This window comes from Neopsephotus bourkii, unplaced genomic scaffold (genome assembly GCF_033783945.1).
Source record: "Neopsephotus bourkii isolate Nb327-2 ecotype Australia unplaced genomic scaffold, CSIRO-AGI_Nbou_v1 NB_301, whole genome shotgun sequence".
Lineage (NCBI taxonomy): Eukaryota > Metazoa > Chordata > Aves > Psittaciformes > Psittacidae > Neopsephotus > Neopsephotus bourkii.
This window is the reverse complement of record NW_026900810.1, coordinates 433,976-456,447: the sequence shown is the minus strand read 5'-3', so window position 1 is coordinate 456,447 and position 22,472 is coordinate 433,976. Positions and strand designations below refer to the sequence as shown.

The following is a 22,472-nucleotide window of genomic DNA, read 5'->3' as shown; positions in this document are numbered from 1 at the left end:
GCACTAGATTTTACAAAGGCGGTCATGGTCACATAATAAATCCTGTCCCCACCCGAGGATGCAATTTGAAATTCTTAACGGGATGAACTTTTCTATTCTATTGGGCTTGCCTCTCCTCTTGTCCACTTCAACCTCTTAATCACTGAAATAAAGGGAATTTTTTGCCTGACAACCTTACAGTTAGTCTATGCAGCATCAACAAAATTGGCTGTCTGTCTATTAGCATTCACAAACCCTTTTACTTCAACACATCTTCTTTAAAGCTTATTAGAATAATACTGCTGGTTGAATTGCTGCCCAGCCTTTTAACAGCAATCTTGTTCTGCTTTTGTTCTTGCTGCAAAAACAGGTGAAGAAGATGCTGAAGATGTTTGCCAGGACTGAAATCGCCAATCTTATCATAAATAACTGCTTCATGCAATTCCTTTCAAAATATGTATCAAGCTCCATTTAAATAACTCATTTGTCCCACTCTAAAGGAGGGTTGGCAAAAATTTACAAGGCTGAGGAATGTTCACACATGCTGGTGTCTGTCACCAGGGTTGGGCCACTGTGAAGCTTCTTGATAATAGCAGCACTTGGTACATCTTGCTAGAGAAAATTTGTTGCTGTGAGTTTTGCTGTGCTGCACCCACAAGCTTTAGCTATACAGTTGAAACCTTGTGCTTATATTGTGCAGAGGACAAAGAAGCTATGGTTTTATTTAAATATGTCAGTTTCTGTAAGTCTGTTTGTGTTTGAGAGTTATGCATTTGCTTTGCATTTACAGGGGTGAGGAGGTAGCACAGATATTGCAGTTTATCCAGTATTGTACAGTAAGCAGTAGACATATAATTCAAACTTGTTTGTAATTTTAACTGTTTAAATGTATTTCTTGTTTGCTGCACACTTTGGTTTTTGACTTGTGCTGCTTAAAAGGCAATCATGTTGTCAGTATGATTGGTATGCAGAATGTAAAGCCACCATACAATCTTCATCGGAGTTCCCTGTATTCCTCAGTTTAGATGTTTTGAAGATGTATCTATTCTGAGACCAGTAAAATCATTAGGAATTGAGTTTTCGTTTAGGAATGAAATATCAGAACTACCTAAAACATCTGATTAGCAGATCAGGATGTTTCAGTGGTGGGTGAAAGAACTTCAGTCACTAGAATATTTAATTTGAGTCAGGTTTTGGAAAGCATTTCCATCTACAACTTACTGTGTGCAGGCTTCTGTAGGCTTCTGTGTGTAATGAAGCACTGGCAAGACTTCAGTACCTGGCAGGTAAATGTTGACTAGCAATGTTGATAGAAGCTCATGTGAGACAAGTGTTGCAACTGACTGTTGTGAAATATGCAGGAAATGTCCACTCTGGAGCTGCCAGTCTGATAACAGGCAAAATGCTAACTGTTAATAGCCATTAAAATGCAATGAAGTTTATTTCTTAACAAAAGTAATGTATTAATGTTCTGATTTCTGTTGTTGCTGGTATTTCCTTATTGGGCTGATAGTTTCTTTCTCATGGAAAGTACTGTACCTAGGGAGATGCATAAAAGCAACCTATGGTACAAAAACTTCTGAGCAATAACAGTGAGAAGAAATTACTGTTTTTTTTTATAAGTTCGCAGACTTACAAGGAAGCTGGCAAAATCACATGTGAAATCCGGCAAGACCTTCAGCCTTCTTCCTGAAAATCCAGTCTGTAGGGTTGGACCTGATGTTAAATGGTTTAAGGGATTACTGAGTCACTGGGAGGTGGTTAATTATTCATACAAGTGTCAGTTGACTTGGATGCATGGTCAGCATCACAGGGCTCATTTTGTAATTAAAGCCCCAAACTTGCTACTGTGTGCTGCAAGAATAAACGAGCTTGATAAGTTCTGATTCCTCCCTGTTCAGAGTGAGGAAAGGCCCTCAGTTCTTTCTTCTTATGCCTTTTTTTTTGTATAAATCTCTCTGTCTCTGGCTTTTTCCTTTGGCATTCCCAATCCTCTGCTTGAGGAATTAATGGAAACCACTCTGTTCAGCATCTCTCTTGCTGTTTAATCACTTGGGATGATTGTTGTTCATATACCACAAAACAGTGTTTAACGTTGTTCCACAGAAGCAGTATTATCAACAATGAACTGAAGTACGTGAGGAAGAGGTGGATTCAGCTTTGTCAGAAACAAAATGACCTTTTCTTCAATCTGTCCATTCCTTTGTCTTTTTAAAAATTACCCTACTGAAGAAATGCTTTGGGCACATCAATAGTGCTTTCCTAGCCATCCCATTACAAAACCTGTCTAATACATGCTTTATTCAGCACTAGTGGTAAAGTAATAACAAAACTCTTTGGTACCTTTTCCTGCCTTTTGATATCAACACTTGCATCCAAACTGGAGAATAACATGAAAAACTTCGGTTATTCCCAAATGGTTAAGGCAGTTGCTGCTTTGAAACAAGAAGAGATTAATCTTTGAGCTTCAGAAATTGCTGTTTCATGGAGCAGCTATGCAGGGAGCATTTAGGAGAAGCAGCTTTTCATTTGGTCTTGCTTAGGAGAGGCTTAGGAGAGGCTTTCAAAACTGTACAATGTGACTGTGATCAAAATACACGTATACTTAGATTTAATATCTTTGCCAGACCAATGAAGAAAAATCAGTCCGTTATGGTAGTGTTTAATATCAAGGAGATTAATGACAACACTGAGGAATTTTACTTAAAAACAATAAAATGTGAACGTGGAACATGGTTATCTTTTGTGGATGCTATGTTAAAGCTCAGAGAAATGCACAGAAAGGACTTTAAATTAATGAAGAAGACAATGTAGAAGAGACATCCTTCAAAAGGATGAACCTGTATTCAAATGAGGAAAATGAGGCATGGACTTAAGTGCCGGCAAGTTGAATGTAAAACACTCCAGAAAATTAAAAGGATGTTGAGGAGAGTGTTGTAAAAACCATAAGAACAAATAAATTGCTTTCAGATGCAGCACAGGTGAAAACACTGCAGGAGAACACACGGTGTACAAGCCACTTAGTGACTTGGGTCTGCTGTAATGGAACAAAGAGGGGCTTTTAAGCTGAAGATTTCTCTTTAGGGAAGCTGAGCTGGAGGACATCTCATGCTGAAATACTGTCCATAGAGGTGTTAAAGCTGACTGATAAAATGGGCAGTAACTGCTGGAATTTACAGTGACACTTACTGAGTATGTGGACAAGTGGTAAGATTGCTTATGTCATATTTGGTTTAGGAAAACTTTAAACAAAATCTTTCTTCAAAAGCTTTTAAAGAAAGTAAATTGGTGGGGGAAAAGAGGTCAGGTCTGTTTCTCATCACTTAGTTCTTAATTACTAGAGGGATAAATCCGTTTTCTTGGGGAATTATGTGTTCAACATAATTATAAGTGATTAGAAAAAAACAGTAAATGGCTAGGTAACATTTGCTGATAATACCAAGTTATTCATGATCAGAAAAGTTAATCTACTGCAGAGAGCTGAGGAAAAGTTTTACCATAATGAATGATAAAATAGATGCAATGGTAATAAATACAAAATGGTACATAGGAGAGAATTTCACATGTACAGTGGTGGACTCTAAATTTTACTATTATGATTCAGTAAAAAGATACTGGAGTTACTGTGGGTAACCTAGCTCATGTTGTATGGAGTCAGAAAGGCAAGTGGTAAATTAAAATTTAATAGGTAAGAAAGAAGAAAACAGGAAATACTGTGCCTCTCTGTGTATCTTTAAAACTTTGTGATTTTGGTCATTCCAAAAGAAGACGTCGAGTTCAATGAAAGATATGAAATGGCTTCTCTTCAGGAAAGTAACTAGATTAGGATTTAGCTAGAATAGGATTTTGGGAGCTGGAGGGAAAATGATTTAGGCAGGATGTAATAGGAGCCTGTGAAATCATGGATGGCATGGAAGAAGTTGATAGGGAATTTGTGTTCATTCTGCCTTGTATTGAAAGAACTACAGGGATGCAAATGAAATTACCTAATTACAAGCCCAAATCAAACATGTGCAATTATTTTTTGGTAATGCGTCATTAAATTTGTGGGGTTCACTACCACAGAACATGGTAAATGGTTTCAGAGGAGAATATGGCAGGTCAATGGAAGAAAAAACTGTCAGGTCACAAAGTGTGAAGCTGTCTCTGTCTGGTTTCCTAGAAGCAGAGAGAATATTCTGAGGATAGGTTGTTTGTCATACACCTGGGGAAAGAACAGTCCTGGAACTATTTCTTTAACACCATAGTTAATATTTCATAGAACATTTTAAGAACAAGTTGATTCTGAAGAAGCATTTTTCAGTTATTTTTAAGAATCGCAACCCACCAAACAATCTTCCTTCACATTCTTGAGAGTTTCACTGGCTTCTGATTTGAAATTTGCTAAATTAGTCAGGTTTTTGTTAACGTTTCCCAGACTGTTCCCGGTTTCCAGAGAGAAAATTATTTTTGCCTAAAAAACGAAAATGACTATTTCATTCGTAATAAAAAAAGCAGGTAAAATAAGGCACTTTGCCAGCTTGGCAGCCACTATGGGCTTGTCCAGAAAACTGCTATTTATTCATATACCAGATTCGCCCTGATAGGTTCAGGTACTTTTTTGTTGCTTAGCCATGAATGTGTTAAAATCAAATACCTATTGTCTTTTCTGTTTTCTTCCTGGTAGTTATGGTGTGCTGCTTTGGGAGCTGCTAACAGGGGAAGTACCATTCCGAGGAATTGATGGTCTTGCAGTAGCATATGGTGTTGCCATGAATAAACTTGCCCTTCCAATCCCTTCCACGTGTCCAGAGCCTTTTGCCAAACTCATGGAAGGTAAGCCAGCGGTGATGTGAGTAGGGTTTGTGCTGTGTCTGGAGCGCCGTTGAGCACTGTCTCCTTGTGTTTGGCTTTATTCAGTGGTGCAGGTTATGATGGGAGCTAGGCTTGATTGTTAGTGTAGCTGTGACAGTTACTCTGTTGCAAGGGTAGTAGGCAAAAGTGATTTCCCTGCCATTTGTTAGTTTGTAGGAAAATGGGGGCTACTGCTGTTGTCATCCAGCTACTTGTTTTCTAGTACTGAAGACTCACCAACACCAAATCTTAACATATATTGGTCTAGTTTGAAGTCTTCGACTTTATTTGAAATTCATAGCTCGAACATCTTGCTAGGCAGTGACTGGTTTGGAATGAAACTTTATCCTACTGGCATTTCAGGGAGAGGGTTTAAATGTGGCTTTGACATTTGAAAACAACCCATATTATCAGTCAGAATGATATGATTTTCTGCTTTGTGTGTGGAGATAGTTCATGCCCAAAGTAGGCTATATATGGAGGAAAGTAATATAGGAGTTTGTTATCAGAGCTTCTGTAGTTATTAAAAAGGATTCTGTGAGGTAGCTCTTGGGTGTACCTATGTGACCTGCTCTGCTGGCTGTTGCAACTACTTACGTATCTCCTGAGATTCAATTGTTCCTCCCTCCCTCCTTCCTTTCCTCTCTCTCTCACAGTAGTACCTTTAGTGTGTTTTTCAGTGACCTTATTCCCAAGTTGCAGGTATAGTAGCTCGGAAGCAATATAAAGCAACAAACTGCATCTGAAAGAGTTAATGCAACTACAAGCTCAGTGCTATACCAGGGCAATTTATTTTGACATGGTTCTCTAAAAATGCCCTGGATTTGTTTAAATATAAGGTTATCTGCTGCTGGGGTTAAAAATAGTGCCCTCTATTGGGAAACTAGGATAGAGACTCATGGCCAGTGCTTGAACCCAGCAGCACAGGGGTGCACCCACATGGCTTTGGAACACTAAGCTTCTCCATGTGCAGGGGAAAGAAGAGAACAAGAAAACAATTACTTTCTGCCCCTTCACCAAAACTGTTTTTCAGACAGGTTGTTTCCCATCTCGGGTGAACTCTTGTTCCCCTAATGCTGCTTTTGCTTTTGAATGACTGCTCTGGTGGTCTTTGCTGAGACAACAGAGCTGAACTTTCCCTCCTTACAGAAAAGACTAGTATATTACAACTGTCCTCATTAGTGCAAATAATGGCAAATCGAGGCCTGGGAAAAGAAAAGCCACAGGCCACCTGCATAGTTATCCTGTTAACTCATTCATTCATGCATTTGGCTGGCTGTGGCGTTTTGTTTTACTTTGGGTCACATTTGCTTTGCCATGCTTAAAACCTGGGTTAAAGAAGTAGGAATTATGGCACTGACAGTCCAGCTGTATTGCACATTGCTACTAATTGGTCAGCAGCAGGGGACCTTCAGAGTGCTCTTTAACATCCTCAGTACTCTATTTTGATAAGAGAAGCAATTTTGAAATCCATAAACACAAATGTGTTCCAGCTTATGCCTCCTGGAACCTGACCAGATGCTTAAATACCAGCATTTTGATACCAGCAGTTTTGAAACCAAAGCTCCCAAGTGCAAAATCTCAGTAATGCTAAAACCAAAGGAAAGACCTGCAAAACCAGGCCTCACCAGTTGCACAGATTTTGTGAAGTGTTATTTGGTTTTAATTACAGCTGCTCCTTGGTGTATTTCAATCCATGAAACTGATGAATGAAAGTCTTTTAAGACATCACCAGAATGTTTGTAAGCATGTTTCCTTTTTTCCAGCTCTAAGGTCCAGGAAACTTCAGAAAATCTTTACAACTCCTGCCTCATGCTGCAGTAATGTGTATCTGAAATCCAGTGACCCCTGAAAGCAATGATAGTGTGAGCATATTGAGGGACACCCACATGTTAGTTTCTTCTATTCATGCACAGAAACTGTATTCCTTACAAATATGCTTGATTGCTAAGCTTTTTCTGTTTGGTTCTTCTCCAATTTTGGCGTGCAGGAGTCTACCAGTGCTAAAGAGAATAAGGATAGTTGTTGAGCAAGAACTTGTGTAGGTGCCAGTACAGGACAATACAGAATGAGAAAGTGATGCTTTCTGCAGGGGTAGAAATAATAATGAAGTGAGAGGGAGAACTGAATAAGTAAGAACATTTTGATTTGATGGCTTTTTAAAAACATGTTATTAATGATTTTTATAGCTTGAAATGTTGCTTCATACCATTTTCTATTTCAGTTTCTGTTTTCAACATTCAATTCCCATCATTGTAAAAGGAGTACCTTTTTGTACTATTGCTAGTTGAGTTGCCTCATGTGGTAAGATAGGACCTTAAATTCTGTGGTTTTAGAGCTCTGTAATTGGGTAAGTTACTACATTAGATTGTAAATGAAAAAGCTTATTTATCTGTGGTTTCTCTTAAAAGCAAAATAAAAAAGCCTGATCAAACAATTTTCTCTCAAATAATAAAGAACCCTTAAAAATAAGAAAATTGAAAATGCACTATTTGATGTCATTATGTGCTTGAATCTTCTGTTTTCACCCAAGGTATGCTTGATGCCCAGTCTGCTTTACAGGAGAGATGTTCAATTCTGTAGAAGAGATTCATAATGACTCAGCTTAATATTAGTTTGGCATTAGAGAGAACTCTGATAGCATATCCTGCAGTATGGCTGTTAACATTGCAGTGTAAGTTTGATAGAACACTTGCTTGCAGGTCTTGCATAGTGTCTCCAGTCTGTGAGAACATACAACTTGAAGCAAAATATTTAGAGAAATAATTTATGATTTTTAATATATATTTGAAAATGTAACTTCCTGTAAAATTAGTAAACTTCTATTTTATGTGGCATATTACTGCAGTAGAACCTAGAGACCAGGTAGTTCAAGATCTTAGGTGATGCTGGGTATTGTATAAACGTGAAAGCATGAAATCCATACTTGACTATGAAGCTGCAATAGCCAATGCAAGTGGGAAATGGAAAAGATGAGGTAACACAGACAGTGTGCATGCTACTCTTAGCCACTGGGGATCAGTAAAGTACTACTCATCTTCTCAAAACTCCGTACTAAGAGATGCTTAACAACTGCTTGTCTTTGTCCTATTCTAGATTGTTGGAACCCTGACCCACACTCACGACCTTCCTTTGCCAGTATCCTAGACCATCTCACCGCCATAGAAGAGTCTGGTTTCTTTGAAATGCCCAAAGATTCCTTCCACTCCCTGCAGGAAGACTGGAAACAAGAGATCCAAGAGATGTTTGATCAGCTCAGAGCTAAAGAAAAGGTAAGAATAAGTCCCCAAATCAATGGCAGGTTACGATGCACAAAAGGGAAGAACCACGAGTAAAATAAATACCTTCATGCTGAGGTGCTACTCTGATATTGTAGTGAGCTTCCATTACACACTGTGCAAATTGCTATGATGAGTTGTCTCCATTGTTTAATGTATCTGATAGCTATTTCACTGTTAGATCTTAATTGAGAAGACAAATGATAACTGTAAACAGTAAATGCAAGGGGGGTGATTTCAACATATATACTCTAATAAGCATTGCAGTTTTGGTTCTGTGAGGTTTATGTTTTCCAGGTTTTAAGCACAGCCAAAGTGGATAGGCTATAATAAGCATGAGTGCTGCCAGGGGAATGGTATAATAAGTGTTACAATTGAAGTCCATCTGGGTAAATAACAGGAAAACAAAAATACTAACAGGAATAAAAGGAATTGTGACCATCAGCCTACGAGAGGCTGATGTGAAAAAGCTGAAGTTTTCTTCAAGCATACTTGTGTAAAGCACAGCTTGCTGCATCTATGTAAACATAGATGAGTCCTTGCAGGTACTGTCTTTGCAATTGTTGCTATGAAATACTGCAGTGGAACCACTAATAATATTTTTATAAAGGTTCATGGTCTCTTGCCTAAAATAATTTTGTAATAAGCAACCAACTTGATTTGGGCTCAGAAGTTGGACTTGGGAGGCAGAGAGAAGGAACTTTATACATCCTGTTCACCTTAGGAGTGAAATGCACTAAATTTCACCTCCATCATGATGGGACAGGTAACAGTGACATCACTAAAAAAATTTGAATAATCTAAGCTAAAATCTATCTGTGTTCTATCTGAAGATTAGCTTCAAGTCTTCAGTTTTTATCTCTGCATTGGAGCTAGCCAGCTGGAGATAATTATTACGAGTGCTGAATTCTTTTGTCCTTGTGGTAGAGAAGTGCAGTAAAAAGACATTTTGAGATCTCAAGGACAGTTTCAGTTGATTTATTTTGTCAACAGGGGAAAAACTGGAAAGTTTGCCTTATGCATCTTTAAGCCTAAGGCACAGCCATGCTTGGTGGAAAATGATGGGACTGGCCTCCTGATGTTTTCCTCATTCGTTTGTGTTAGAGATGTTTTTTGCTATTATGATGCATGAGATGGCAAGGTTATTTTTAAATAATCTTAAGTCATTACTGAAGTTAATATAGGTACTTACTGAACAGGAAAGCAAGGATTGATTCTTTTGACTGTTTTGAATAAATTTTCCAGAATGGATTCCCATATGCATGATACTCTTCAATGGCTCTTATAAACATGTTCATGTTAGATATCCAGAGTATTTTCTCATGACAATGAATTTAGGACTCAGTGCCTTTGCACAGAATTACAGTGTGGTTGAAGTTGGAGGGACCTCTGAAGGTCATGTGGTCCAAGTCCCCTATTCACACACAGCCAGCTAGAGCCAGTTGCCCAGGACTGTGTCCAGATGGTCTGAAATGGGGGAGACTCCACAACCTCTATGGGTAACCTGTGGCAGTGTTCAGTAATACTTACGGTAAAAAAGGGTTCAGAGGGTATCTCCTGTGTGCCTATTGCCTCTTGTCCTGCCACTAGACACTGCTGAAAGGAGCCTGGCCTATCTTCTTTGCACCCTTCAGGCTTTTATATACACTGATAAGATCACCTTTCCCCCACCCAAACCTTCTCTTTGCTAGGATAAGCAGACCCACCTCTCTTAGCCCTTCCTCACAGGAGACGTGCTCCAGTCTCTTAATGATCTTCAGGGCCCTTTGCTGGACTCTTCCCGTGTCAGTTTCTTTTTTTCTGGAGACCCCAGAACTGGACACAGGATACTGTGTGCAGCCTCACAATGCTGATATCCATGTTTTAATACTGATAGGAAGGGTCTTGAATGGCAAGCACAGATGTTCTTGAAGATTGCTTTTGGCTTTCAGCTGAGCCTTTAAACAGTGAGCCTTTAAACAGTGCTGTGAGCACAAGTCATTGCTGCTGTATCTTCAGAATATATAGTGTTAGTCTTAACCCACAGGTCACAAGGTAGTTTTTTGTTTCTCCTTTTCTCTCGCCCTGCAGGAGCTGCGCACATGGGAAGAAGAACTGACTCGTGCTGCTGTTGAACAGAAGAACCATGAGGAGTTGTTACGAAGGAGGGAACAGGAGCTGGCAGAACGTGAGATTGACATCCTGGAAAGGGAGCTCAACATCATTATCCACCAGCTGTGTCAGGAGAAGCCTCGGGTGAAGAAACGCATGGGGAAGTTCAAGAGGAACCGGCTCAAGTTAAAAGATGGCAATCATATCAGCCTGCCTTCAGGTTGGTCACGTTAGACTGTGTCAGGTGAAATGGGAAGAACAGTTGAACCTGTTGGTTTCGTAACTACTTTTTACTTACACATTAGAATCATAGAATCTAGAAAGTATTTGATGTACCTTGGGAAAAACATGTGTCTTGACATCAAGAAACTCTAGAAAATATGACCGTCTTGTGGCTAGCATTCCCCAAAATTCCAAATACAAAGGACAGAAATAAGTTTGAGTTATTACATGTTTGTTAGTCAATGGCTGTATATGGTTCATGGTAAAAATGTTGGTGTTGCAGTTTCACGATTTGATACTCAGAATTATCAGTTTAAGAAAGTATGTACGTAAAAAATGATGGAGGGTCTTGCATTAGTAATATTTTACGTAATGCTGCAGCAGAAGCCGTAATCTACTGGATTTCTTGGTGCAGGAATCTAAAAATTATCTAAAAAGTCAATAGCTGTGAGACTACAGCCCTACATTGCTAGTTTCATATGTGAACTCATATTAACACACAAGTGACCTCTAATACCACCCTTCTGAAAGAAAATGTTAAGTATCAGTGGGGTGTTATGGAAGTCACTCTTAAGAGCGAAGATTTTCAGAAATACTGAGTCCTTATCATTTCTGCTGTGGATTCTTTATGGAGATTCAAATCTGTGAATGAACAAAAGCGTTGATTTTGTAAATCATCTGAGGGTCATCCATCGTTACCTCAAGGATCATGGCTTACGCTATATTTTGTGTTTTCTGAGAGAGGTTGGCTGTTCAGAAGAGCAATGATAAAATGTGTTTGTTAACTATGCTTTTCTTTAGGTCTGTAAACACACATTGCTGGTGGTTTTGCTTAGCTTAAACTGAGAGAAAATGAAAGGAATTTATCCAGGGATATATTTTGGCTTAAATGTCAGTCAACGCATGGGGATATGTGGGTGTATGTATCTCACATATACACTATGATGATACATTTTTGCGAGTGTGAATGCACATCTTTGGTCTGAAGTAACTGTATGTACAACAGCAAAATTGCTATTAACTGTAAAACTTCATTTCTACATAGATCCTTAATTTTCACTCTTTGAAAGTTAGCATGAATTATTACTTCATTTTTCTTGTATTAAGCAAAAGAATTTTAACTGTCTTTCTGGTTTTGTTTTGATTTTTTTTCTTTTGGGAAACAGATTTTCAGCATAAATTCACTGTACAGGCTTCTCCAACGATGGATAAAAGGAAAAGCTTGATCAGTAGCTGCTCCAGCCCTCCTGCAAGTCCCACCATTATTCCCAGACTCAGGGCCATACAGTGTAAGGAGCTCAATGTAGTATTGAATTTGGGAAATGTGCAGTCTGTCAGCGTGGTAAGATGCCAAGATTCCATATCTAGGACAGGACTGTAAAGAAACTGTTCCTAAAATGTTTGCCTTGTGTCCTGCATGTATGCATTTGCAGAGAAAAATGGAGTGTGTTGGTGATGGGGGGGGGGAGTATCTCCTTCTCTGGAGTCCAAACCTGACTTACCCATGCTCTTGAAACATTGCAGCTTATATAGAGAAATACATTGCTTGGGTGTACTAACTTGCCAAACAGATCTGTGAAACATTATTGAGGTGGATTAAGTTACTGTTTGAAGGAAACTAAAACAAGGGCGCTTGTCATGAAAATAGTTTCCCATAATAAACCTGAATTAGGCGGACAAGCATGTTTAGAAGTATGAAAGGGATGTTAATGTGTAGTGTTTGTATTGGACTTCACAACACTTGTGTATCTGGTATCAAACTGGTGGTTCTAAAAGAAAAAACAGTGATGGCGTAAAGCTGTAAAGCCTACATATACTAGTTTTGAAGGGATGTGGTTGTTAGATATGTGTTGATAAATGGTCAAAACTATGGGAAATAAGCCTGAAGGGGTGTTTTCATTACTATTGCTGTTCCAGACTATGTTTTATTCTTTATGTTGCTTTGGAACCAGTTCTTTAATTTGTATATCTTTTTTTTTTTTCCCATTTTCCACTGTTCTTCCCACCTGTGAAGTGACTCCTGCTGAAAGCAGTAAAACGTGGGGACGAAGCTCAGTCCTTCCAAAGGAGGAAGGAGAGGAAGAAGAAAAGAGAGGCCAGAAGAAAAAGGGACGCACCTGGGGACCAAGCTCGCTTTGTCACAAGGAGCTAGGTGCAGGAGAAGATGGGTAAGAGAGAGCCTGGAAGCAGACTGGTTTCTAGGTTCTAAAATTGGTTATGAGCAGGCTTACAGGAGATTCGCCTTTCCTTTTGCAAGCACTTTCCTTTTCCAAACTTATTTTCTATACCAGGGATATTGGAGATTACAGTACTACATTGCAGTCAGGCCCTTGCTAGAGGTACAGCATTGACTGATGTTTTCACTGTCTGTTGTTACCTTGGTATGTGTACTTGTAAGCAGTAGAATTTTGTGGCTGTGCAAAACTGTTTCTCTAGTAGCTTTTCTTTATTTCCATGCTCAACTTCCTGTAGCTTCATATAATAGCTGGAACTGCTTCTCCTTTACAATTCACAGCTATGTTTTTTCTTGTCCTAAATGCTGTTGTTTGAGGTTCAACAGGGCAAAGTGCTGGGGTCCTGCATTTGGGCCACAACCCCATGCAATACTCCAGGCTTGGGGAAGAGCTGCTGAGCAGACAAGGATCTGGAGGTGTTGATTGATGGAGCTGAACATAAGCCACCTGGTGCCCAGGCAGCCAAGAAGGCCAACGGCATCCTGGCCTTTATCAGAAATAGCGTAGCCAGCAGGGCCAGGGAAGTGATCTTCCCCTGTACTCAGCAGTGGTGAGGGCACACCTTGAATACTGTGTTCAGCTCTGGGCCCCTCACTACAAGAAGGACTTTGAGGTGCTGAAGTGGGTCAAGAGAAGGGCAGTGAAGCTGGCCAAGGGTCTGGAGCACAAGTCTGATGAGGAACAGTTGAGGGAACTGGGAGTGTTTAGTCTGGAGAAGGGAAGGTTCGGGGGGACCTTATCACTCTCTACAACTGCCTGAAAGGAGGCTGTAGTGAGGTGGGGGTTGGTCTCTTCTCCCAAGTAACAAGTGGTAGGACAAGAGGTAATGGCCTCAAGCTGTGCCAAGGGAGGTTTAGGCTAGATATTAAGAAGAATTTCTTCCTGTAGAGGGTGATCAGGCATTGAAACAGGCTGCCCAGGGGAGTGGTGGAATCACCATCCCTGGAAGTGTTCAAAAAACCGTGTAGATGGGGCCCTCAGTGATACGGTTTAGTGGTGGTCTTGGCAGTCCTGGGGTAAAGGTTGGACTTGATGATCTTAAAGGTCTTTTCCAACCTAGTTGAGTCTATGATTGATTATTTTGAAAGTAGCTGGTAAAGCCAGGAACATATCTTCTCTTTGGGCGTTTGAAAAGGACGTGTAGCTTGAGTGAATATATCCTGAAAGTGATTTTTGCAGAGATCTATCTCTATAGATTCTTATCTTGTGGCTTCTTTTTTTTGTGTGCATGTCTGAATTATTCATAGCAGAACCCCAATGGATCATTGCTGAAATGCTGCTTTAAACATAGGAATATTTTGATCCTCTAAGAGGTTTGAATGCCTTGTTATTTTTAGTGGAATTGGAAGCTTTTTCCCCTAAATTGACTTTGACTCCTGCCATATTTTTTAGCAGGGAAAATAAAATGGTTATAATTTTTCTTTAAAATTATGTCCTTGAGTGTGAAATTCTTGGAAAATAGATATTTACATAGTGCATCACTATTGCAGTCCTCCGCAAGAGGGCCTGGATCTGAGTGTTCTAATGACATTAAAATGTTCTCACTTAAAGGTACTCTTGACACGTTAACAGGGCAATGTGGGGGAAGCTGCTTTGACTGCTGCCTATGCTTTACCTATTGTCATGCTTTAAAATCATTAGTTATATAAAAGGGCAGGAGATCACTGAAGCTGGTAGAAAAACATTTCTACCTGGATAGAAGTCACGTTCTTAGAATTCTGGGAATAAAGCTCTTCAGTTTCCTGTTTAATCTGAAGCTCTGAATTGGTTTTGGGCAAGTTGCCTGCTAACCATGGTTGCTCTTAAAACAATGGTGTTCTTTCTACAACTGAGATATTGGGTAGTATTCATCACCTTTCCAGGGAGACTCGATGCAGCTATAGCATTTTGCAGGGTATCTGAAACATGATAGTGTTGCTGAGAGGCAGTGTGGTTAACACATAAAATGGACTACTGCTTCCTGCCGAGATTACGCAGACTTAAAATTAAGGCCTGCACTGCAGACTTTAAATTAAAGAGGGCAGAGTTGCAGTAAATGGGAGTGACTCAAAAGATTGAGTGCTTGCTTTTATAATTATAATTCTAATTTTAGAGGGTAGGGGGGTAATGAGGTAAAGTGAAGAGCTAAACTTAGGATAGAAAAGTCCAATTCAAATCTTCCTCATGACACTGTTCTAGTAGCAGCAGTGCTACTATTCCAGCTGCTTTCATGACTCTGATCAATGGAACTTGAATCTTTAACTTTTTTATCACTTTCTGTGTGGTCTCCACAAAAGGCAATTCTAAATCTATGCAAGAATTACATTGTGGGAATTTCAGTGAAATTCTCTAGCATGAATAAACTGACCTGTAATTAACATCAAGTAAAGGCAGTCATGAAAAGATTATACAGTGCTTATTCACTCTTCTGCATTTATCTTTGAGCATAATGAATATGCACAGTAGCAGCAGAAGGATGCTGTGCTAAATTGCAGAGACTGGATGAAGCTTTATGTTGGACTAGTGTAGTGACAGTCCAGTTGTGATCTTACACTATATTCTCAAGGGTATCTGGTGAAGTCTTAATTGTCTTTAAACTGGGCATTGACTAGTCTCTGGCTGTTATTGTGGCATGGGTGATCTTCACCCTAAGTTTTCACGCTGCTGGTGCTACCGATTTTACAGAAGGTGACACTAGATGTGGGGTAGTCATAGTTCCTTAGCAATGAGCTCTTAATATCTTGCAGGCTAAATAGAGCCTGAGGATAGACACATTTTATTGGTGACAGTATTGTATTAGTGCCTCAACATTACAGAATATTACAGAATGGTGTTACGACACTGAAGGTGCAGTCATATAGTTGTGGGGAGGTTTTTTGCAATTTGCTGAGCAAATAAGCCTTGTCACCTTATTACTCCTAAAGAGAGGTGCTTTTGACTTCCCCGCAGAAAAAGGCAACTAGGAAGTAAATCAACCGTAATACAACAAACAGAGTAATAACCTTCCTGTTATTTAATCTAAACAGATTACAGGTAAGAAGTCTTAAGGTTCCTGAACTGTTGTGCTGGTGTCTGAAATAGATAGTTTTACTGCTAATGCTTTCAAATCATTCCAGTTGATTTTTCCTTGGAGCAGCAACAGGTAATATTGCTGTACTAGGAATGTACTCGGCATGTTTTGGATTGTTTACGAATGCACATAACTGTCTACTTTTTAAGATGATGCCCAGCTATCCTCTGGACAGGTTTTGGAGGCCTACTTGTAACATGGGGAGGAGAGAGAGAAGAAATGAAAAATAAAAAGGAAGGATGAAGATTTGATAACCTTGAGGCAATGATAGCAGGCCTTGAAATTTTTTTGGTAGCTGTTTATCTTTCTGTTCAGATTGAGCTGCTTACTAGAGTTGTTTCTGATGTCATGAAAGTACCACAGGGAACAAATAGGTTGATGGTAGTGAGTACCTATGAATACTAATAAGCTCAAGTGCCTGGTGACATACCCTTAAATGCAGGTGACATCAGTGAGGATTTGGGTTTGGGGTTTTCACACATTTGTGGTTTTGGTTTTTTTTTTTTTTTTGTCCATAAGTAAAAGAAGCAATGACATGATTTATGATTTTAATTACCTGTTTTTCCATAATACACTTTTAAATGTCTGTACTTCAATGAGGTGTTTTCTTTAGAGAACAAATATTAGGATTTACAATGCAGAGGCATGACTCCACTGTTAACAATGACTTGAGCATATTATTGCCCCAGTGAGTGATCTTTGATTTCCATCATTCATTTGTATTTCACATGGAGATGTTTTTGGAGTTATTTTTCCCCTCCTCCTGCTGAGCACTTTATTTTTTACCTGCCATGGTAGGTTTGCCTTGGTTTAAAAAGAAAGTGTTCCATCTGATTTTTTTAGTGGTGTTTTCTGTCATTCTGCATTCATGGTATCAGCAGAGGGCTTTTGACTGCCATGGTGTAACGAACGAGAGAGGGACTTTTTTACTTTTCTTGTATTTTAAGGTGCTGTAGAGATGTTGCAAAATGTCTTGCTATGGGAGGAGTTCAAATATATGTAGTTAAAGTAGATTCATGCATACTCTATGTAAAATATGGAAGGGGGGAATGAAAACTGGTTGTGAATATGGTACATTTTCTCCCATCATTCTACTGTTTCAGTCTGAAAGCTCTGGTAGAAGGATACAAACAGTGGTCATCGAGTGCACCGAACCTTGGGAAGATCCAGAGAACTGCGCCTGCTTTTCCAGGTTTCACCAGCTTAGCAGAGATGGGTAAAAGAACTCCCTGGACTTTATATTCTCATCTCCACTTCCATTCACATCTGAATGAACCTCTCTTTTCCTGACCTTCACCCAGTACCTTACAGCAATGTTTTCATTTAGGTGGTATCCAGTTTTCTTTTATTCTTTGTGAAATAGCTTTCTCCTTTTTGATTTTCTTTCTGTTTACCTTTCTGCTTGTGCCTCTTATCTGTCAAGGAAACAAGCTTTGTTCAGTTTCCCTCTAGCTCCGTGCTACCTCTCACTTCCATTCTCGTTACTGGTATTTAGATGTGCAGCATGGTTACACCTTCACTTGTAAGGAGAGATCCTTGTCATTTTCCTGCCTTCTGCTCTTCATTCCCAAACATATAATTTTACTGTAGAAATAACTGAGGTGTAACTTGTTTCTGAAATACTGTTCTGCATTTGATCCCAAACACTTTGGTAGTGTTTCCAGTTATTTGTCTCAGTCTATGGGCTTTGGAGGCAGTAGCCTGTGAGTATTTGGCACTTGGAATGATGCTTGCAATGAGGATAGTTCTGTCTTCTGAGTGAAGTTTATTTTCATGTATATTTGTAAGAGAGTGAAATTTGCCAGTGAAAAATGTTAACATCAATGCAAAGGCTGTTTTTATTTGCTTTTCAGATGATGAAGACAGTGAATGCCTTAATGGGGAGGGCAAGGTGCACCCTTCACCTGGGCACAATCAGTCATACCTCTGCATCCCATTTCAGAAGAATGAAGACTGGGATGGCCCTTCTAGTGATGCCAATGAGGAGTCCACCCCTGTGAACTCTGCTACTAGTACCCCACAGCTGACACCCACCAACAGCCTCAAACGTAGTGGCTCCCACCACAAGCGATGTGAGATTGCATTGCTTGGCTGTGGAGCAGTGCTAGCTGCTGCAGGCCTGGGTTTTGATCTGTTAGAAGCAGGGAAGTGTCAGCTGCTGATTGAGGAGGAGCCAGAGGCACCCAAGGAAGAGAAGAAGAAACGTGACAGCCTTTTCCAGCGAGCTGGACGCCCGCGCAGGAGCACTAGTCCACCTTCCAGAAAGATCTTCAGGAAAGATGATCCCATGTTGTTGCTAGGCGAGCCATCCACATCCCTCACCCTTCTGTCCCTGTCTTCCATTTCCGAATGTAATTCCACCCGGTCCCTGCTGCGCTCGGACAGTGATGAGATTGTGGTGTATGAAATGCCTGTCAGCCCGGTGACAGTCAAGGCTCCCATGCCAGCCATTACCAACCCACTAGTCAATGTCCAGATCGAGAGGTTCAAACAAGACCCCAACCAGTCCCTGACTCCCACCCATGTGACGCTCTCTTCCCACACCCAGCAAAGCGGGCACAGGCGCACACCTTCTGATGGGGCCATCAAAGGGAGTGGACTAGTTGTCAATGGGTGCCCAACCAGTGGATGCCCTTCCAGTAGCTGTTTAACTGGAGCACTGGGAGCAGGTAGGTTTTCAGCCATCTTCCTTTTCCTCTTCAGAATAAAGACCCAAGGAGTATAACTATTCATTAGGAAGTAAACATGTTTCTTACACAGCATCCGTTGTGATGGGCAGTCCATAAGATGAGCTTATAGGTGCTGCCTTTACACAAATGATGAACAGAATAATGCAGTAATGGTCTCTGTTCCAGCATCTCAGCTAAGGAACTCTCCTGTCCTGTGCTGTGAAGCAGAGCGTAGTATTGTTTCTTAGATAAAGATGGTACCAACGTACAAATACTGTGCATTTTAGTGGTTCTTCGGTATTCCATATCCAATGCCTTTATACACTTGTTTGTATTGCTGTTATAATATCAAAGTAAATTCTGATCTTTAAGGCAGTGAAAACAGGATCTCTAAAACAGTTTGCGGCTATGCCACTGTAGTTCTTACTCTTTTGCAAGTAAAAGGGATCTTCCTGTGTAGGCAGTGTTCTCACTGTTGCAGTCTTTAGGAGTGGCTATGACTTGATAACTTAAAAAAATACTTTCCTGTTGTCTTGCTCTAGTAATTCAGAGGGAAAAAAAAAAAGAACTAGAATAATAAATTAAAATCTAATTTAATTAGACTTTTCCCAAAGGTAAAACAAAATGTGAGGTTGTCTGTTGAATGGCAGTCTGCAGTAAAATGTGGGTTAATGCAACTGAGAATACTCATTAAAAAGGTGTTCATAAAAATATAAAAGTTGTGTTTATATATAAAAGAAAACACCATCCCCCACCCCTAAATAAAAAGCAACCAACAAGTGCCCACAGTAGGTGGTGTTTATTGAGTCTTCAGGAAGTTGGTACTGCTCACTGCAAATAGGTGTCACATACCCTGCTGTGCAAGTGTCTCCCTGATCCATTCAAGGATCCACCCTGATCCACCTCACCTCTGGTAGGAGGTCAAACCCATGCTCTTCAGTCTGAGAACTGAAGAAAGCAAATGAGAGAATGAACAAAACTTGTTGCTTGTGCTAGGCCAGTGTCTTGCAATGCAGTGAGAATGGCATAGGGTTAAAGAAGACAGTTACATCAGATTGATGTGATCCTGAAGAAACACAGTTCATAGATTCTGACTGGAGGCTTTCTGCTTTGAAAATGTTTTAGCAGTATACATACAGTAAACTAAGATCTGTTGGAACCATTTAGCAGTGACATCTAACTTGTTTCCTTCTTCTCTTACATCCTCTGTTTTGGATAGGTGTATTAAAAACACCTAGTCCAAGTAGAGATCCCAGTGAGGTCCCTCGCCTGCCAGACCCCAACCTTGTTTTCCCTCCAGCCCCGAGACGATGGAATGCACAGCAGGACCCCACACTGGAAAGACCCAAGACACTGGAATTCCTGCCTCGGCCACGTCCTGCAGCCGGTCGGCAGCGGCTTGATCCCTGGTGGTTTGTATCACCCAGCAATACCAAGGGTGAATCTTCTGCCAACAGTTCAAGTACTGATACTCCAAGCAATCTGGACTCTTGTTTTGCTAGTAGCAGCAGCACTGTAGAAGAGAGACCTGGACTGCCTGCACTGCTTCCTTTCCAGGTGGGTCTTCCTGTAGAGGAGCGGACACTGTTGGACATAGATGCTGAGGGGCAGAGCCAGGACAGCACCATTCCACTATGCAGAAGTGAACTTAACTCACAAAAAGCTGCAGCATATGAACTCAAGCAAGAATTCTGGTCCTAGTATGAAATCCACTGGGGACAGTGAGCCCCTCTAAATTCAATCCTACTTTTTGCACTGAGAATGCACTTTGAAGACAGATGAGATGGAGGGATGCTACAGAGATCATATGGTGCTGCCTCTGCTGAAGATGTGTTGTTCGACTGCCTGCTTTTTGTTTGCAGTTGGATGAAACTTGGCAGCTGTGAGCTGCTGACTTGCTGTGGGGTTTTTCTGTAGTCTTCCCTGCCCTCTTATTGCAGTTTGAATCTGCAATGAGCTGAAATTATCATATCAAAGTCTCTGTTACTGACCTTGTAGGATTTGGCACTTGCAGTAAGTATATTGATATCTATTAATCAGTATTTTCAAAACTCAGATACTACACTGCAGCAGACATCAGTGTTTGATGTTTTCCCAAGGAATCCAGGACAGAAACAAGTATCTGGAGACTACATTCTCTAAAATGTGTTCAGATCATTAGACAGGCCTGGGAATCATGATACCCCCACCAAAGGAGCAGAAGTAGCTATCTTAGACTTGCTTGTCCTCTTTTGCTCATGTGATAGTGCAGGGTGGAACAGATTGCAGAGGAAGGGCATGGCATTCCTACTGATGGAGATTTTTGAGAACAAACCCACTAGACTGTTGGGAATGAGTAGGTGTAGTTAATCCTGACTTCAAGGCAGGTTGGATGGACTTCAGTGATCTCTTGAGGTCCTTCTTGGCCCTATTTTTCTATGATCCTGTGCTTTCAAAAAGATAAAGGCTTATGGTATAGCTGTTAACTCTCTTTTTTGTTTAAAACTTTGGTTCCATCAGCCTCCTTTTCCCACCCCCTGTATCCCAGGCTCGTAGTCAAGCTCAGCTTTGGGAAGGGAATTAGCAGGAACTGTTTCTTCAAAGCTGTATTGGCTTGGTTGTGTCCTCTCACTTGTTTGTTTTTTTTAACTTCCTGGTTTTCCTCCTTTCTTACACTTTAGGAGTGGTCCTTGAAACCCAAGACTGTTCTTCTGCACACTGATAATTGTTTAAGGCTCTTTTGAAATTGAGGCTTGCTAGTAGTTGGATTGTGCAAACAAGAATCAGAACATCTGGATTCTGTTTTATTTTGTCACTGTCTCACTGTGTGACTGTGGGCAAATAATGTAACCTCTGTGCCTAAATTTCCCCATCTGTAAATAATAGGAATAATACCTACCTCACAGGGGGAGGGGTTGGGACATACGTAATAGATATAAAGTCCTTTGAGATCTTTGAGTGAAAGGCACTATAGACATATAAAACTTTATTCTTGTTCAGATATGTAAAAACTCCTAGCTGGAGCAAGAACAGACCCCTGTCTTGAAGGAGGAAGTCACACAAACAGGGTGTGCCTATGCTCACAACCTTCTGTACAGAGACTGCAAGAGTGTATGTGCCTCTGCAGGTATATCTTACTGGCTTTAACGAGAGCTTCACTCTTCCCCAGTTTTGGCATTATGAATAAGGGATGTGGCCTTTATATGAGTACAGTAGGGTAGTCTGCTTTATTGCAGGGTACAGCATATCTTTTCACTCTTTTTGTAGAGATCAGTGTTCTTTTTGCTTATCTACTGACCATTTGGGTACAAATAACTGATTTGACAATGCTGCCAATGCAGTCCTCAGCCTGTTAGGGCAGTCCATGAAGGCAGTGTAGCCAAATACTTCTCAAAGCTGTCAGCACAGAGAACCTATGTGTTTTAAATGTTTGTAACCTGATGTTAAAAACCAGCATGTGGGGGGGGTACTGTACTTAAGGGTCTTTAGTTCTGTTTAAGGGCTAAAACCAGCATGTTGCCATTAGTCAAGCACACCTTTTTTTCCAAGCAATTACAGTATATTTTCCTGTAGAAAGGTCATACATTTCTTGTTTATCACGTTCCATGAGGTGTGTTTAATGGCAGAATTGCATTTTGCTGCCTTTTCCAGTGAATGCTCCAGTGCCAGCCTTAATGGTGCGATCCAGCTGCTGAAGCTGGGTAGAGTGTTGACTGAAGACAAGGTGTTCTGATGTGGAACTAAGATACTTTAAAAAAAAAACTTGAATTGCTGACACTTCTGTTAAGTGTAGACCTTTGGCATTATTGGTTTCTTAAGCATTCATCCATTTGTGTTTGAATTCTGAAAACTCAGTTTGTGATGTAGAGACCAAAAAAAAAGGTAAGCCCCACCCAACAGATGGTTAATTTGGGTTATGCTATAGAGAAAAACTCAAGGTATGACAATTCAGAGGCTGTGTCAGAGGGTCATAAAAGCAGGAGATCAAAACTATCTATTTTTCATACTCTCACCATTTTACCATCTGAAACAAAACTGGATCAGCTGTTCTGAAATGTAATGTTTTCTATCTAAAAAGTATCATTACAAACATCATAGAAAACATCATTTAAGACATCATCTGGAGTAGGTCTGTTTG

At 40.3% G+C, this 22,472-nt stretch overlaps 1 protein-coding gene across 1 annotated transcript in view; it reads left to right on the top strand.

Moving 5' to 3' along the window:
* The window catches only part of MAP3K9 (mitogen-activated protein kinase kinase kinase 9), a 56,269-nt gene extending 33,797 nt beyond the window's left edge, over positions 1-22,472 (top strand). The window contains exons 4-11 of the mRNA XM_061347136.1: positions 4,646-4,794; positions 7,909-8,084; positions 10,161-10,401; positions 11,570-11,692; positions 12,418-12,571; positions 16,790-16,902; positions 17,540-18,355; positions 19,575-22,472. Coding sequence (XP_061203120.1) covers positions 4,646-4,794; positions 7,909-8,084; positions 10,161-10,401; positions 11,570-11,692; positions 12,418-12,571; positions 16,790-16,902; positions 17,540-18,355; positions 19,575-20,056 — 2,254 coding nt within the window. The 3' untranslated portion in view covers positions 20,057-22,472. The remainder of the gene's footprint in view (positions 1-4,645; positions 4,795-7,908; positions 8,085-10,160; positions 10,402-11,569; positions 11,693-12,417; positions 12,572-16,789; positions 16,903-17,539; positions 18,356-19,574) is intronic.